The sequence below is a fragment of the Semicossyphus pulcher genome, unplaced genomic scaffold, assembly GCF_022749685.1.
Source record: "Semicossyphus pulcher isolate SPU_LCO1_2020_fin unplaced genomic scaffold, fSemPul1.0.p SCAF_22, whole genome shotgun sequence".
Taxonomy (NCBI): Eukaryota; Metazoa; Chordata; class Actinopteri; order Labriformes; family Labridae; genus Semicossyphus; species Semicossyphus pulcher.
This window is the reverse complement of record NW_027211696.1, coordinates 14,660,938-14,679,246: the sequence shown is the minus strand read 5'-3', so window position 1 is coordinate 14,679,246 and position 18,309 is coordinate 14,660,938. Positions and strand designations below refer to the sequence as shown.

The 18,309-nt window shown below is 39.2% G+C and overlaps 2 protein-coding genes across 3 annotated transcripts; both read left to right on the top strand.

The window, feature by feature from the left end:
• The first annotated feature begins 3,162 nt into the window (after positions 1 to 3,162).
• Positions 3,163 to 7,006, top strand: ptcd2 (pentatricopeptide repeat domain 2). The gene is made up of 10 exons (XM_069673707.1): positions 3,163 to 3,292; positions 3,755 to 3,847; positions 3,945 to 4,074; positions 4,707 to 4,824; positions 4,964 to 5,042; positions 5,351 to 5,442; positions 5,575 to 5,688; positions 5,784 to 5,858; positions 5,948 to 6,061; positions 6,345 to 7,006. The coding sequence occupies exons 1-10, from the start codon at positions 3,163 to 3,165 to the stop codon at positions 6,564 to 6,566; spliced, it is 1,167 nt and encodes a 388-aa protein (XP_069529808.1). The 3' UTR covers positions 6,567 to 7,006.
• A 1,123-nt stretch (positions 7,007 to 8,129) lies between these two features.
• Positions 8,130 to 14,984, top strand: cacfd1 (calcium channel flower domain containing 1). Of its 2 annotated transcripts, none has more exons than XM_069673601.1 (5): positions 8,130 to 8,718; positions 10,993 to 11,065; positions 11,897 to 12,022; positions 12,247 to 12,354; positions 13,789 to 14,984. In XM_069673601.1, the coding sequence occupies exons 1-5, from the start codon at positions 8,607 to 8,609 to the stop codon at positions 13,877 to 13,879; spliced, it is 510 nt and encodes a 169-aa protein (XP_069529702.1). In that variant the 5' UTR covers positions 8,130 to 8,606; the 3' UTR covers positions 13,880 to 14,984. The 2 variants fall into 2 exon arrangements, with proteins under 2 accessions (XP_069529702.1, XP_069529703.1); XM_069673602.1 differs by lacking the exon at positions 13,789 to 14,984 and adding an exon at positions 13,537 to 13,602.
• The last annotated feature ends 3,325 nt before the right edge of the window (positions 14,985 to 18,309 follow it).

Sequence of the window (18,309 nt, the reverse complement as noted above, 5' to 3'; positions counted from 1 at the left end):
ACACCTGTACATGTAAACGGGCTGCAATTAGCACAAGCTTAAACCCTGCGGGACCATTCTGTGAAGTGCTGAGCCACCACTACTGCCTCTAATGCAAAAAAGGAATTTGAAGAAAAAAAATACAGCTTATAACAAAGCAACAGATCCAATAGTATGTAAGATAATATGAAATAAGTCAGAAAGGTATGAGAAAAATAACATCAGTGTAGCTCCTCCAGTATGTGAACTGAGTGACCTCTCACAGTAGATCAGACGCCCCGGGGAGACTGACTGAGACAGCAGAGAAGGAACAGAGGAGAGCAGGGTGAGAGGACATGTCTCTATAATTCAACATCCTTTGGTTGTGCACATGTCTGATGTCACAAAGCTGGCCTCTCAGAGCCATTTCAGCAAATACACTGCACACCAGTGAGTGGAAAGCTTTTATATTCCCTCTCATATTGTGTGACATTATCATATAGAAATTATGCAAATGAAAGATCCCTCAGTTTATCCAAACCAAACACGCAGCTGCAAAGTCAGTCAGTGCTTTGTATGCATGCATAAATGTACGTTATAAGTCTTGCTATAGATGGAAGCAAACCTATTTCATGTCTTTCAACTCAAGCACGGTGACTTTAGAGCTGTGGCACAATGTGACACAGTAATCAGGACCAGCTGTTTTATTTCGGTGCCAAAACACTTTCAGTGGGGACATTTATTAATGATAATGGGACACCCCAGGCAGTTTCCAAAGCCAAAGGGAAGTGCACACGGGGATAAATCAAAGACGATGGAGGAGCTATCTGTCAGGAAATCACTGAGTACTGAAATAGACTCTCAAACAAATAGTACTTTATTTCCCTTTGAGCAGGTTAGCAGCTGCCACCTCACTTAACCCTCAACCTGTCGCTATAGATGAGCTACATGTTGGAAAAGCTGCATGCAAACACATACATATGCATGCATAGACAGAGAGAGAAGCCCACAGAGATGCACACACCTTGAAGGATACTATAAATTATCCACAGCCCTGTGTCTGATTGGCTGAGCAAGCAATCTCAGCTGGATGGGCTGAGATGTTGTTGCCAAGGCAACAGTGGGGAACCTCCCTGCCCCAGCCCTATTTTTCTCTCTGCTCGATAGTCTATCTTAGGAGTTAATTTAAGAAACACCTTAATCAGTGTGATGCTTTTTTAACGGCTTACATTCTACTCACAGCAGTTTTGTTACCACAGAAGCCTGCACAGGAACATTTCTTATCACCAGCAAATTCTGTGTTAAGAAATAAGAGCGAGAGAACATTAAATTCAGTGATGAAACCAACAAATGTGTCGTGTATATTTGTAGAAGATTTGGGCAAGATAAAAGATAAATTGAGAGAAAATAATATATTCAGCCAAGTAAAAAGGAGTCACAGGGAAACAAAAAATATTTTAATTTTAATTTTAATTCAAAATGTATTACCACAATATGATCTTTACAGAGCGGATGCAGCAGAACTCTTTGGTAAGGATGTACACTAAGTCCTTGGTTATGTAATACTGTAGGTCAACGGGTACACTAGGATGGCAGGGTTTGGTGATTCATAGAGCACTTCTAATTGCTTTAAATAAATAAAAGGCTTACTTGTAACTTGTAACATTCTTGTGTACAGCTGGACCAAAAATGATCCTTGTGCCAGAAGTTGTTTTTTTTTTACATAATGGTTTTGTTTCTACGGATAATTGGGTTTCAAGTTAAAGGAAAAAAAAAAAGACACAGCTGCAGGATGTTACCATAATTAGATCAATACCTGGCAAAAACGGCAGTGTACTACATCTCACAATTTTAAATTCATTATCGGGTTATCAGGTCAGGTCAGTGATCTCTTTTAAATCCCTTCCTAAAACATACTTTTATTGGCGAGCCTTTCCGGATTTTACTTGAATTTTATTTATTTATTTTTTCTGTTAAATTAATTTTACATATTTTGTTAAATTACTTGTTATATCTAATATCTGCCTTTGATCATGATTTTATGACCTGTCTGATTTGCTTTGCTGCCTTTGTAAAGCACTTTGTAACTAGGATTTTGAAAACTACTCTATAAATAAAGGTTATTATTTTTTATTCAATTAGGGCATAAAAAAACAGCGTAACTAAATTGACACAATACAAGAGTATTGAACGTGGAAGTTGTTTGAAAAAGAACGTATTTCACAGAGGTATACACTATACAAATGTATAAATCCAAACATATCATTCAAAGGTTCTTGAAGGTTTATGTTTTATCCATAATCTTTATCACTTTAATGTTTAAGGTTACATGGTAGGGCCTTCAACATTATTTTCACATGAAAATAAAGACAAGCCTTATAAATTGATTTGTTGATTTGTAAATAGTTCTGTTTTTGCTTCATTCCAATGTTTTAATGTTGTCCGTTTATGTCTTCAGTTGGAGTAGAAAAGGAAGTAATAAAACACAATTAAAATGTAAGCAATCTGAAAAAGAACATTAAGTAATCGATTTTAATTAAATGATGAGCAGGAAGGCATAGAAAGCCATGATCGCTAGTTTAAAAAGTGGATGGAATTATCATTTCTCACGAAACTACTATTGATAAATCAATGGTGGTTGAAAACTAAATGGCCTTATATAATACCAGAAGTTAATAAGTGATAACGTGTTTACGTCAACATATTTATTAAACATTTCATTTATATATTGTACCTTATTAGGTTCCAAACTCCCCACAGCAGCTACTCGTCAGGCAGGTTTCATGTGCAGTGCAACAGCACCAGCTGTCGGTTAAACGTTGTACATCCCTTTGGCTGCTGTGTTGGTTAGTAATACGATGCTTGTCTCATTTCTGGCGAATATAACCCGTGCCACGAAAAATAATGCATGCTCATTTCGGTGACAGAGTAGAAATAAATGACAGTGGCGTTAATAATGGAGCATTTTAGCCAAAACAAGTAACTTACTTCTGCGCTGATCTCAGGGCGCCGCCATGTTGGACGGTACCAACTGCTTTATTTGTATTGCAAAATTGAAACTCCAAGCTTATCTCAATAAGTCACGCAGATTACATTACTTTCAACTACCTGTATAATTTAGTATATCCTTTACAATTTTGGTCTGCCTTTGGTGTTTTAAAACTCTTAAACATATCTGACAGCGTACCCTTTGTTTTCATCTTTATGGTACAGTCAGTGGGCACCATGGCGCTGGCTAGGCTCGCTAAGTGTTGTCGGTCGTTAGTACGTGAGCCCTCTAAAGGACTGTTTTGTGGTGTTTTACAGCCAGGATTGATTGAAGGCTGCATAGGAGGTAGGCTTAACTAAAATCGTCATTAGTGTCTTTTCTGATAGAAAGGTAACCATTAAATCTGGTTGGTTCACAGACAGAGAAGCTACATCAACTTAGCACCATGTAAATAACCCACATGTGTACAAAGATACTGTGCAGTAATTGGTTTAACAGTTTATAAAAGAATCAGCAAAAGTCGATTTATCTCTTGTTTTACCTGCATGGTTTGTGAAAATTGCATGCCGATCCTTTTCTTTGATGCTTTGAGATGTACGACATCATAACTGTTGGCTATCTAACCTGCTAAAGTATGTTATGAGGGCTTCTCAGGGAGCAAGCTTTTGATAAAATTGACTTGACTTTTGTATTTGTTTGCACAAGGGTGATTCCTGACTTGAAATGACAACACCCATTCTTTGTTAACCACACAACCTCAAAGCAGTTTTATCATTCTTGACATCCAAAGTACTGTTTCCTTTGCAGCAAAGAGGCATCTGTTGTCAGAAGATATCATCAAACTGCAAGATTTCCAGCAAAGGAAGCTGACTGTGGCTCACCTGGTCACTGGATCGAAAGGTGAAGTCGTTTTTTTCCTTCTAACTTGGTCCAAGCTTCAGTTTTTATGTTGTGTCCTACGATTCAATAGAGCTAATTTTTCCAACTTCTTCTACAGGAAATTATTTTGAGCTATTCAGCCAGAAGTTGCAAAGGAATGAGCTGATACTGAGAGATGAGCTGAAGCTTCTTCTTCACCTGTGCCAGTCTGCAGATGATCTGGTGATAGCCAGAGATGCCATTTATAGGTAATGTACACACTTTGTGAAGCAAACACATTTTGTTACAGCAGAGCACTATTATGGAGTCAAAGGAGTGATCCTAAAAATCTGGAAGACTTAAAAAAATTTAATAAATAATAAGACATACTGTATATAATATAAAACAAAATGTAATTGTAATGTTATTTCACATGTATGAGTTCATTTGCATCAGAATGTATTCATTAAATACATTTTTAAATGTTTATATTTTTGTAATACATATTTGTTAGCCTATTTTATCTTCTATTTTTTATCTAATGTCATCAAAACCCTGGTCAGGAAAATTCCCCACAGCTGTAGATTGACAGCTTGACCATTCAAGGAATAGCAAAATGAATAGGGAAAAGAATGAGGAAAACTTTAGGGAATATACATGTATAAATTACATTATGTTAAAATATGATATTTTTTATTAATGTAATTAATATAAAATATAATATAATATATTTAAATAAATGTCAAAAATAGAAAAATGACAATAGGTATGTGATGAATATACAATAAACAATGTGTATAAATAGATATACCTAGAAAAAAAATTAACTAGTGTATTGTCAACAAATGTCATTGTTGTTGTTGTTTTAATCATTAATAATCATTTAATTTGCACTCACAAGGTATCACACGGAGAACCGGAACTTGGTACATGGAGACTTCAAATTTGGCCCTCTCTTCATGAGACAGTGCTATGAGCTGGGTATGGAGGACTTGGCTGCTGCTACACTAACAGATAAGGTAAAATTATTATTAATATTAAATTATTACATTAACCCAAACTGTGACTTTTGACAAAGTGGAAGAAAAGATACAGTGTTGTTAATTTTGTAAGAGCAGACTTGGACCGCTAACATTTTCCTCTCCCTTGTCTGAACAGAATATGACAGGATTTTTCAGGGATGCGACCTCCTTTAACATCGCCATAGACATGGTGTTCACAAAAGGCTCTTATGCAGGTAAGTGACAGATAACCTAACAACATGCCACAACCTGAAGGACAGGGAAGGTTCTAGACCCCAACAAAGACACACTCACACAACAGCACATACCCGTACATTGTTATACACATACATTTGACAGTTTTAATGTTTCCATAATGTATTTTAATATTTATTTTTTTATGTTTTCATATTGGTAATGTTACACTTTTTTCATATCATTTTGTTCTTTAATACTTTGGCAAAAGGTTTTGAAACGTTCACGCCAGTAAAGCCTTTGAACTGAATATATTTGAATGCACTGTTCCAATCTTTTGCTGCTGCAGAGGCCCTGGAGATACTGAGCAACATGAGGAACCAAGGCGTATCATTCAACAAAGACACATTGATCCTGGCATCTGGCACCTGCTACAAACTGGTAACAATGAAGTTAATTTGTGTATTATTATTAACATTACAGTCCCTTGAGTTATATTTGTGAAAAGTTGATGTTTCAAGATGTGTAAAACTTTACTGTTAGATAGTTAATGTTCTGTTTTTTGTTGGTCAGAACACGGCGGAGTCGTACAGGATCTGCACCACTCTGATAGAGGAGGGACAAACGAAAGGGAACTTCATCCCCAGACACGCTTACTGCTTTGCTGTAGTGTTAGCAATTAAACAGGTCAGTTATATCTACCTCTTGTTTTACCGTTTTCCTGCAGAAAGACGTTGAGAAAATTAATATATACCACCAATAATCTGTTCTTTTTATTCCAGAAAGACATTGAAAAAGCCCAATCATTGTACTCTCAAATCCTGAACACAGACAGCAGAATATGCCAGAATTTGAAGGTAAGGGTGCATCATGTAACTGTTGACAGGTGGACTTTATATTGCCATTTTTGTTCCGTAATTATTATTTAATTTTTTTGCGGATTTAGGTTGTAATACTGGTAATGTCAGGAGCATTGACGGACGCCATCTCCTACCTGTCTGCAGCCAGGTTGCCTAAAAGCCCATTTTTTGTCAAGAGGCCTGAATTTTCCCAGGAGGTGGTGAGTTGGACATCAAGCTGTTTGCTTAAGATGTTACTTATATTTGAACAACATATGTAACAGTAGAAGGTTAGTTAAATATGTAGTAATTATATGTGTAAATAAAGTCATGCAGTAGTTCATTTTTGTGCTGGGAAGGTTTTCTGTGAGCAGAATTAAGGCAAACCTAATGTAAGAATAAAAAGGTTTAAGGTATAGGTTTACTTGTACTGTAAATCAGAATTACTGCAAGCAAATATTCCTAAAAATACTTAGCCTTGCGGTTTCTTCCGACCTGTTTCAGATGGATATACTGCGCTTGCGGAGTGAGGACACATCACTAATGATGAAAGTGGAGCAGATAGTGACTGAGCTGGAGCGAGCCGATCAGGTGACCCAGCAGACCCTCGACGACATGCTCTGCCACACACCGTCAGGCAAGAGGAAACCATCGCCGATAACAGTCGAGAGGAGGACCAGCCGAAGGACAATGAAACCACTACAGTCCACTCTGCTGTTAGAGTGATGGGAGCAGGTTGCCGTCTAAAATGCTTCCTATAAGTGGTCAAAAAACACAGACTCTGGCTGGGTTTGACTTTATCACGATTGCTTTATCTACCTCTCCGTAACTCAAAGTCATCCCTCCGCAGATTAGACTTTTGTCCCCTATCCAGACTTTTGTTCCCTATCTAGACTTTTGTCCCCTATCCAGACTTTTGTTCCCTAACCAGACTTTTGTTCCCTATCCAGACTTTTGTTCCCTATCCAGACTTTTGTCCCCTATCAAGACTTTTGTTCCCTATCCAGGTTTAGAGGAAAAAGGTCACAGTTCATGTTTGTGCTTCAACAGAAAGCTTCTAAGAGAAATAACACAACATAAATCGGTATGGATTTCCTTGCAATAAGTGATTTGGGAAGAATTTATTGTATATAAAAGTGTGAATGAGTTATTAAAGGTAAATGGGAAATTGAATAATGATAAAGATTCTTTGTGTTTCTTTTATCTTTAGGGTTAGTGGTGAAATTAGGTTTGTTTAGCATTCCTGAATGGATAGGTTCTTAATTTCCAAGTCTTCCACAACAATAATCCGCGACCCAAAGGAATTTGAGACAAGTGTTGCTCACAGTAAACATTCCTCCTATTCAAACTGCCTATTAAGAGATCTGTTAAGAGAACCAGGAAATGTATTAATGGACTTATTCAGGTTCAAGTTTTCAAGTTCATTCAAGTTTTAACTTTTACTTACTTAACTAACTAATTTTAAGTACAATTTGTCTATTTTGTAGCTCCTGGGCCTAATCTGTGACACACATGTATTAGCATAAATTAACTGTCAGTCTCTAACAAAAATAATTAACTGGTTATGTTTGACAAGCCAGGGGGTCATTTAAAAACACAAACCATTGTTGTTAATGTCAATCCAGACACCCAAAAGATATATCTATCCATCTGTATGAAAAAATAATAATACTAGATGAAAAAGATCTTTAATCAGATTCCCAAGTTGCACCTCTGATTCCCTTATCAGAACAATGTCGGCTGCCCACGAGCCACCTGAATAAGAAATGGAGTTGCAACTAGGAAGAAATATTTTGTTTCTTCCAGGTGATTTACGTGTCATTAAAGATTTCATGCTGTGGAAGGATACTATCACAATCGGGGAATTTGTACTAAAAAACAGTAGCTTTGCCTAACTTAGAATAGCTAGAGCTGCATATTAGATAGAAATAAACTTTACAGGTGTACTTTTTTAAGATAGATGCACAAAAATATGAACCAAATCCTTTAAACGACCTTCTGCTTTTTTTTCTAGAACAGTGATTTGGGGCCATATAAATAAAACATATCCAACATGACAGGCACAAACTGGGGACGAAACCACACCCAGCATGTTATCATTTCTATTTATATTAAAACTTTGAAATCCCCCAAACTGCCGCTCAAAACCGTATTATCTATTCACGCTGATAGTTATGAATGTTTATTAAAATGTTAATACCATCCTGTGATGTACGGATCGTATCATAGTTCATGTAAACAATCTATGACGCATATGAAATCCCTCCCACAATGCACCGCTGACATCGGGCTGGGTAGCCAGGGAGGAGAACAACGAAGCAGCTACGTGAACCCAAACAAACCGAGTGGATATCTTACAGATATAACGCAGTTAAAAGCGGGTTCAAGATAGTTTTTCTTAATTTGTAGTATTACTTGAGGGTTTATGACGAATGAAGCGGTAATATATCTACTCCTGGCGGTGCTTATAGGCATCAGCTAGCCGGGTTAGCTGGTCTTACTGACGGACGGGGAAGGCTGTTTGAATAGCCGCTGGATATATCAGGCAGCCACACGAACAGACAAAGGAAAGAAAAGATTTAAAAAATACTTTAAAAAATAAAATTACATATACTTTTACTTATAGGGGTAGAAGTGTGTTACCTTATAAGCTAGTTTATAGTTTGTTTAGAATTGCTAACTTATTTTAGCTGTTGTTGGGTCGCCTCCGGCTAACATCTGTACAGACTGGCTTTGGGTAGCATTTGCTAACAGCTAGCACAAACAATGAGCTCTGAAGAGACTGCAGCAGCGTCCACTAAACCCACTCCGGAGGATGATGGCATGACATGGTGGTACCGATGGCTCTGCAAAATAGCAGGGGTTTTGGGAGGAGTATGTAAGTAGATGTCGAAGTTAATTTCTTGTGTTATTTTATAAGTAAAGAAATGATAACTTAGTACTTCCATGCATCCTGGCATAGCTACTGTACATGAATTATGAATGCAACCATTGTGTGCGCCTGTCTACAATGACGTTTAGTTGAAGTTTGTGCCATTTTCTGCGACAGGCTTGAGAAATGATTGATTATTCAGCATTCTTTACTCAGTTTATTTTCTTTGAAGTTTTAATATTATGAGGATGAGGGGTGAAACAGGACAGTTTTGAGAGAAATGTGTGTAAGCCTCTTTTTAATTACTCAGCTCAGGTTAGACAAAAGCTCTGTCACAGCCTATTGTCCCCTCGCTGCAGCAGCTACTGTTGTGCATTGCATGTTTGCCTGGCTTGATCGTGCCCTAACAGCTTGTTATTACTAACTCAACTTCATGATTTGAACAGAAATAGTCCAAAGCAGGTATGTTCCCTTAGAAGTCCAGTGTGAGGCAGAATAGAAGTGATTGTGGATGTTGCTGGCTTTGCAGTTTTCCAGCAGCATTGCAGCCCTCTATCCGTCTCTCCTCCACAGTGACACCAGAGTCACAGTGGCTGTATCACATTCACCACCTGGGGCACTGCATATTCAATGTGGCTCTCTATTATTAAGGAGGCTGAATGGTCGAAAGGAGCAGGATATGCTACCCGGTTCTTCCACTGTTTGTAGACCGTCTGGCCTGACAGGTCACAGGGAGACGAGGCATATTTGCTCTCTCCTCTCACTGTGGTGTTTCAGACTGAAATTCCTTTGCACGGTTGACTCTCTTGTTTTAAGAGCTACTTTATTTATTTATTTATTTATCCAAAAAAATGCTTCTTTTTCTTGATTGGGGAGGTTTGACACTTTTGATAGATCTTACTTATACTGTTTTGATGATGATGCAATTGGTCAGTAATCAATGTTATTATTAACAAAGTAAAAAAGAAATCTCCAGGTCCGCCTGCCGCTCTGGTTCTGATCGTTTTCTTAATCTACTATGACAAAAAAAGAAAAAATTTAATAATTAATTTTTTGATTTAATTCTAAAAAACTTTTTTGGACCGCAGGTTGGACAAAAGAAACCATTTGTGGATGTCAGCTTGAGCTCTGGGAAACTTTGGTGTTCACTATTTTCTGTTTTACTGACTATATAATCAGGAAACTCCCAGGCACATTAATTAATACAGAAATTAGTTGCAGCCCTACTGTGTTTTATTTGTGCGTTAGTTAGCCAGGACTCAGTAGCGCTCCTACGTGGCATGTAACCATTATAAATCTTACCTGTACACCTGTGTTTGACTAGTCACCCTGTCTGTTTGTACAGTGTGTTCATAAGCTGCAGGTTCTGCATGTGAAAGGGCGCGTGTTGCCAAAATAACTGATTGCATCACACACATAGCAGCTCACTGGTTGTCTGTTTTATTGGTTTATGTTAGTGTGAATACAGTAGGTTTTTTTATACCTGTCGGACTGATTTTATTGGTTGATTAAGTGCTTCTTTGTTAATTGCTTCAGCTCACACCCTCTACAATGTGTGATGTTGTCATATAACATGATTTTTTTTTAGTTTTTCACAGCTTTTTCATAACCTGTGAACACCAGTGATCTACTAACCAATGAACTTGTTCGTCTTAATATGCCTGTAGCTCATCTCAAATTGCAGTACACACATATTTCAGACAGGGGGTAGTCACACATTGGATTTGGGCAGGTCCCATTTGCCCTGTGGGTGTGGAACACTGATATAAATTCAGAAATTAACAATCACTAAGAATTATCTTCAAAGGAATCGTCTGAAACAAATTATCTTATCAAATGTAGCCTGCTTTGATTTTGACTCAGCTGTAATTTGTGTTTCAAAATTGATATTATCAATTAATTTTCAGGCTAAGCATGTTTCATAATCGCTTTTACATCAAGATATGAACTCTGGGTTCCTTAATTTTATTCATGTCTTTTTAGACTTTTCCAAATTGCTTTAAAAACCAGGCAATATTAAAGCAAAAGACATCCACATACTGCGCATGCTCCAAAAGTTATGCATGCGTATTTTCTTGTGTTGTTTACAATGTTACATTTATTGTAGGCTTTATCTTCAACGGTAGTCAAGTGGCATAAATACAAACTTCTTGTGCCTTTTAAAACATCTACCTAAAAAGCTAATGGTAAGGCCTAATAGATATTTATCATTGCATTAGATATGATATGTCTCATCATAATAATATCCGTTTCTATTTTGTCTTTGTCCAAATCATGCAGCCTGTGCCATCGCGGGAGTGTGGAACTGTGTCACTGTGAACCCTTTAAATATCGCTGCAGGAGTGTGGATGGTGTAAGTCTCAAATTGACGCTTTTTTTGTAGCATGCATATATTAGCTTATTCACATTGTGTAATCCGAGACATTTCTATATGCTGTCGGTTAAAAGCAGCAAAAACAATCACGTCTTTGTTTACTCATTTAGATTAGGTCCACTTTGCTGTCTAAATACGGTTGCTCGGTGAAACGGCCTGATGATCATTTAATCTGCTGAATAAGACAATACTTTAATTGTTCTGCTGCAGTTCGGCTCAGGTCTCACTGACAGATACTGAAACAGATGACAACTGCTACAACTTAAGTTTTATGTAACACCAAAGAGTTTTTTGTGCAGATTTACAGATTTGTAATGAATGCATGTCACACATTATTCACATGTATTACCTCTTCATTCCTCTTTTAGAGTGTTGCCTTACATAAGTAGCGAGAAGTAGTCTCATGTATCCATGTGGCCACACCTACGGCTCGGATGACAGAGGTGTGGAGAAATTCTTCTCATGAACATGTTGGGCCAAAGACTGCTTTGATTTGAATTTGCAGGCTTCAGCAGAGCCATCTGTGGTTTGTTGTTCTCTCCAGCTAGTTTGCTGGTTGATCAAGAAAATAATTTGCAAATTAATCTCTAATTAAAGTTGTCATCTTGAAACTTAAATCATCTTCTTGTTAGTCGCAGCCCGAATTTCACATATCAACACGCTGTAGAGACTGTCTGTTTCCATGACAGTAGTTTAAGTACCTTGAATGATGACAACAGCATCATAAAAGGTCTTTTCTTCCCCCTTCATTTGTACAGTGCACAGTTTGATTCACTGCTGTGTTTGTGTCCTCTCTCCTCCCGTCTCAAGGTTGAACGCCTTCGTGCTCTTTCTCTGTGAAGTCCCGTTCTGTTGCCAGTTCATAGAGTTCGCCAATGCGATCGCCGCCCGTGCAGACAAATTCAAACCTTGGCAGAAAGCCTTCTTCTACTGCGGGTGAGCACAGCTATGCATTGTACGGGTTCGTGTCATTGTAGAGTGTACTTCACTGTATGAAAAATTAAGTTTTTGGAATGTGAATTTCTGATAGTTATTAATATTGCATAAGCTGTTGGACATACTTTTGAGGATGTGTTCCTTCTATCTACAGCATGTACTTAATATGACTTACTGACTTTTTTTGTCTCTTGTCGGCTGTCCCCTCGGTTGATGGTTTTCAGGATGGCTCTGTTTCCCGTGTTCTTGAGTTTCTCCTTTACAACCTTGTTTGGAAATGCCATCGCCTTTGCTACAGGAGTTCTGTACGGCCTGGCGTCTTTAGGCAAAAAGTAAGATATCTTTTCGTAGCATATTGTATGAATGTAATATCAAAGGTTCTGTAAAACATCAGAGAAATGTCAGCTTTTTTCTGTATATACAATTGACCTTTCGCTAAGTCCCGCCCCCCGTGGTTACTGTTGCTACGCCTATCAAGCTTTCGCACCGGCATGTAAATATTATGGCGTTTTAAACTATAACAGTGAGAGATGTTCCAAGGGAAATAATAGAACATTTCTGGAAAAGTAGTTCCAAATATCTGAGAGAAGTCGACAGAAAGGTCGACAATACGCATTTGTCATCGGACTGTTGAGAATGAAGAGGACATAAAAATCAGGGCAAAAGCTCAACGGTCCAAATGAAAGCGTCAGGCACCCCACGACAATTCATGTTAAAGACAATCACATACAGGAACAATAATGTTCTTGCACAGCAGGGTAAGTGCACGAAATTATTGGCACATTATAGGTATCTGAAAATGACATATCAGCATCGGCAGATATAATTAGCTAAGATTTAATTCTGCCTAAATGCTCGATGATTCCTGAAAAAAGTTTGACTTAATGCTACAACATTAACTCGGCGGGAGTGTGCGTGCGCACTGCCTGCACAAAGTTATCAACAATTTACAAATAAAGACTAAAAAGTCACAGAAACTCGAGCCAATAAATAGAAGTTAAACAACTTTCACAGCTCTTAACTAGCTAACTGTTAGCTCACATTCTCGTCATTTTACCGGATTTAGCAACATCAAACACGCCGACAATATACTCACGGCTAAAGCCGACGCTAACAGAGAGTAACATAAACATCAGTGCAATACTAACTTACATATTCATGGACGCACACACGATAAAAAGAGTCCGTCGGCGATCACTGATGTCTCCGTAGTCGATGCAGTAAACTAGTCCGGGCATGTCTCCCTCACTGCCGTGTTTCAGAGGGAAGCTGCATTCAGGTGCGCTCAGACACGTGACCTTTTGTACAACGCCTGTACCGTTAAGCGTGAAGAAGGGTGCAAGATGTCTGCTTTATGGCAGCTTTGTCAGGCCTCCCGCGCCTAGTTACGGTTGCTAACGTAGGATTGGACAGTGGCCGTTCAAGGGAGGGGCTTAGCGAAGGCTCAATTTATTTTCAGTGAATCATTTTGTAATAACTGTTTTTCTTGATGTCTCACTCTTCATATTAAAAAGGCTCCACTATTAAAATCATTATTCCAAATTAACAAGATTTTATTTTGTGCTAACAGCCCTAATGAGCCTTTTTACTCATGCACATTAACTTCTGACAAGGTGAGCCGTGTAATAACCTTGCAATTAACATTGTCATCTCCCCCTGTCTTATCCCCTGTTCCTTTGTTTCTACCCACCTCTCCCTCGCTGTAACTCCTCATTACCCTTCTCCTCTGGCATCCTTCCCTCCTTCTCTTTCGTGTTCTCTCTCAGGGGAGACGCAGTGACTTACGCCAGATTGCAGCATCAGAAACAGGGGGATGAAGAGAGGATGACGGGGACAACAAACGGGGCTCCGGAGTGAGGCATCTGGCTTTCCCGCCCTCCTCTTCCTTTCTTTTATTCAGTTCTTAAAGATTGACTTTTATCCCTGTCCTACATGCATCCTACCTCTCCCTCCGTGCTCCTTTCCCCTCTCTCTCTCCGTCACTACATAACAACGGTACTGAGTTAATTTATTTACTTGAACTGCTGCATTCTTGGTTTGCCTGATATGATGGTATCCAAAGCGATTGACGTGTTATTCAGTCCATTATTTGGAACCTGATGTTTAAATCTCATTGTGACTAGACACCTTAGATTGTATGTTTTGTTTTTATCTTTTAAATTCTTCTTATGGGTTATATTTATTGTCTTTTTTCCTTAGTTGTTTGTTTCTGATGTCATTTGTAAACCCTACTTTGGCAGGAAAAATATGATGTACTTCTTTTTTTTGCCCAAAGGCCTTTCAGGAAGTCGGAACAAAAATTAATATGATTGTAACATGTAAATAATTGACTTCAGGTTGTGATTCAGAGCTGTCTGATTTAGGGAGCTCAGTGGATAAAGTATTTTGCATTACCACTGCAAACTTTTGGAAAGGACCTACTTAAAGCTGAGAATGTACAAATGCTTCATGGAAGAGAAAATCTGTCCATTTTTGCGTAAAAGTCGACAAAAGTAACCTTGAAAACTCGTGCTACAAAAATTCTGTTTCCATTTAAAATTAGGGCTCTTATTGAGGCTTTTAAGACAAGGCATTAGAGTTGACGTCAAAGGCCTGTCTGTGCTTGTTACATTTGTTTGTTACATGAATTGATCCTCTTTAATTGTGTTGAAAAGGGCTCCTGTTTACTGAAAGAAACTGCTTCTTTTAAAGGCAATTCAAAGTGACCGCTACAGCACAGATCTGCAAATAACCTCAAGTGTTTCCTTAAGATATTCCCTTTATCTGAGTCCCAGTATTTACCTTTATTTGACTACTTTTCAGTATCGGCATTGTAGCAGGCTCTTTGTGTTGATAGTGATAGGATTTTGTGGTGGTACTTTCCATCGTACTAGTTTAGATTGAGGGAAGTACCTGAGGAGGAAAATCTGATTTGTTAGTCTTTAAAGTCTTGTGGTAGTTCGGGCTGTGACGGTGATGATTTTTCTAACCGCGGTGAAACACTTACGCCCCCTTGCAGTTCGTAAGTAAACTGCTTCAGCGTTTTTTTTCCACTACAGCGCGTCCCCCAGGCGGTAAAACATCGTAGACATGAGTGAACACAGCATTATCACTACTAAGTTCATATCCTTAAATGTTGAAATGTAATCCGTGGTGACGGGCTAGTTGTTGTAGTAGGGGCTAATCTAGCATGTTGCGAGACTGCGCCGATTAGATGCACAGGGGTTGAGACAGCGGCGCTCTGACAGCCAGGTTTCTTTTTCTGATTACTGTGTTTTTTAAAACGACTTTGTTATTCACACTGTATCGTTCTGTACGGAAAGATGAGGTGCGCCTCTGGGACGTATTGACCGTTGCAGGGGGGGTGAGATGCCCCATGCAAAGCCCTGCTCATTGACATGTACCCCCACATCACTGGAAGTGTTGACTGATTTTTCCAGCGATCCTCGAAGTGACTCCTTAAATTCTTCCTTTTTTAATAAGTTCTTTGTCCTTTCTCAGCACCCGACTCGTGTTTACGAAATCTGTCACGCTCTCGTGCGGCCGACGTTGTTTCTCCTTCTCCTTCATCCTTGCAGTGATCAGCGAGATGGACGTAACGACGCAATATCTAATATGAAAAAAAAACAGAATCATTTGTTAGGTTGGATTTTTTAGTATGCACAATAGAACTGACAAACTGGAATTACATTTCACAAGAATGGTGGGTCAGCAGCAGTCTTGAAAATATTATATATAGTAAAAAAAAAATGCAGCATGCGAAGCCAGGGTTGCCAGGTTTTCCCGGCGCGAGCCCCGGTTGCACACTTGCCCATGCGACGGCTCTGCGTATGGATAGTGAGTTTACTGTGTCCTATTAGATTTTAATGCACCAGGGATGCTGGACACGTACCAAGCAACATCACTGGGTCTATGATATTAAAAACACATCGCGGTGATGACGGTCACTTGGTCCATCCCGCGGTTGGCGTCACTTAACAGCGGTCATGCAGTTACAGTCACAGCCCTAGTTGTAGTTTGATTTTGTAGTTTTGATTTGAAAAGAAGGTCAAAGGGACTTTGGCATTAAAGTGTTGAACCAACCGGGCAAACACAACTCTGAATTGCAGCCTGTTTGCATTTGTAAATGCACATAAAAAAGGCATTAAGGATGTTTTTAACAGTGGGGAATATATCCGACAAATCCAAAGACAAAAACAGTTTAACTTTGGTTTTGTTTCATGCTTTCACATATTTATTTTTACAGTTGGTTTAAGCTCAGCTCAGGCATTTGTGCACTAAACTTTTGGTAGCATGAGGGAATTTAATTAAAAGCTTTCAGTGCACAGGACAGCTTGTTTCCACGTGAGACCTCATGATCAAGCAGCCAGTAGCCAAGTTGTGGCCGCAGTTTTTGTGTTACGTTAAGTGTTGGGAAACTGGAATGTGTTTTTAAACGTGTTACATATGTTTTAGGATCCGTTACTGAATATCTGCTTTATTTATTATGAGTCTTAATTGGTACTCTACCAAAATCTATTAAAATTTAATGAGGGGAAGCGTCGTGATTCAGGGACTAATTGGTCTGTATCCCACACAGTCATCAGAGCCATGGTTTGCCTTTGTCTCTCAAATGAGGCATGCAGTGGTCACCAATGTTCGGTTTGTGTTGTTTTGTTGCCTTGCCTCTGTTGTGTCATTGTTAATAAGGATGCTTCGGGAATAATTGTTTACACTTACCTCTTACAGCTCGAGTCTATTACTGGCTGCTCAGTGACTGAGTGGATTATTCACACATTACCACCAGCTCTCAGGTATCATACATAGTAATGCACAGCGTAGAGATACAAATAGATCAGAAACACGGGACTCTCAATTGAGCCAATGGAAAAGCATTTGTGAAGCTTTAAAAAAAAATGCACAACTGGCATTCACAAGTGATCAAACACTACATTCACCAGCAGTACACTACGGTCACACGATACACTCTTACACTACAGTCTAAATAAGATGTACGAACAAAAACGCACTGCTTTCCGTGTCCACAGTGATCCATCCACGCATCAATTTTTCTTTTGATTTGACTGCTTATCTTGCTGTAAGGGATACGTGTATAATGAGTGTTGTGATGTGAGTCATGATCCTTTTGTCAATTAGTGAATTAAACAAACTTGCTACTACTATCATGGTGTTAGCTTCCTGTTTCATTGAGCTGCCCCTACCTGACTTTTCCTCTGTTGCCAACAAGCAGTTTTGCCATTCAAAGTTCAGACTTTAGCCACGATTGGCTGACAGTATTTGGAGTGGCCACGTAGCCCCTCCCCCATGTGTGTGATCCCATGTGGGGGAGCGGCCGCTCTGCACTGTCACTCCAAAGTTGTAGAAAACATGGCTGCTCTACGATAGGTTATTCTGCCTTACATGTACGAGCCAGAATCGCCAGGAGGTATCGGAATGGTAAGTTGAAATCGATTTGACTACAAGCTAGTGCAAGAAGGCAGCCTGAGGTGAATGACGGTGAATGACGAAGTGAACAATAAACACCTAAAAATGTGAAACCCATGCAAAATAAAGAGATATCCATTCAAAAGATATGGCCCCTTTAAGAACAGAAGAGAAAAATGGCCGCCAGTTGAAAATATTGAAAAAACATGAGGAACAGGAATGAGAGGCGAGTCTCTCCGTATCACATGATTGTTGCCGTGGATATGGGGAGGGTGGGTGGTGCTTAATGTAGCCCAGGACACGTGTGCGTACACACTGCACAAATGCGTCCCAGACCACCTCCGTATGTGGCCTCTGAATGTGCCCTCAATGCGTCCTGGGTGCGTTCACACCTGTAGTCCACTTGAGATCTGATCACAAAAACCATATGTTCCTATCAAATGTGAACAGCAATTCTCCCTTGGAAAAAGCCACTGTCAGTCAAAGCTGGTGTTCTCTGTAATCGATAGAAGCAATAATATTTGAAATTGGCGCCATAGCTGTGGAGAAAGTTGTACAAACAGCTCGTGGTTTCGCCCATTCTACATTCCTACAACACCCAGCGTGCATTGCGCCCCTCCCTGTGAAAGGAACAGCCCAGCGAGAGACGTTGGAGTGAAATACTACCGTTTCGCTGCAGGCAACGGCTCAGAGCGGTACAGTATCCGAAATACGACTAGAATATACCGGTGGATCGTCTAAAAAATCTTCAGGTCTGCAGTCTACATTTCAAACCTGACGATTTTGAACGAGACATGACATCGGAGGCGGGCGTCCTAGATTGAGGAAGTGAAGTTTAGAGAGCTCCCTGGCCTCCGTCAGGTGACATGTTTTACGTAGTCTGA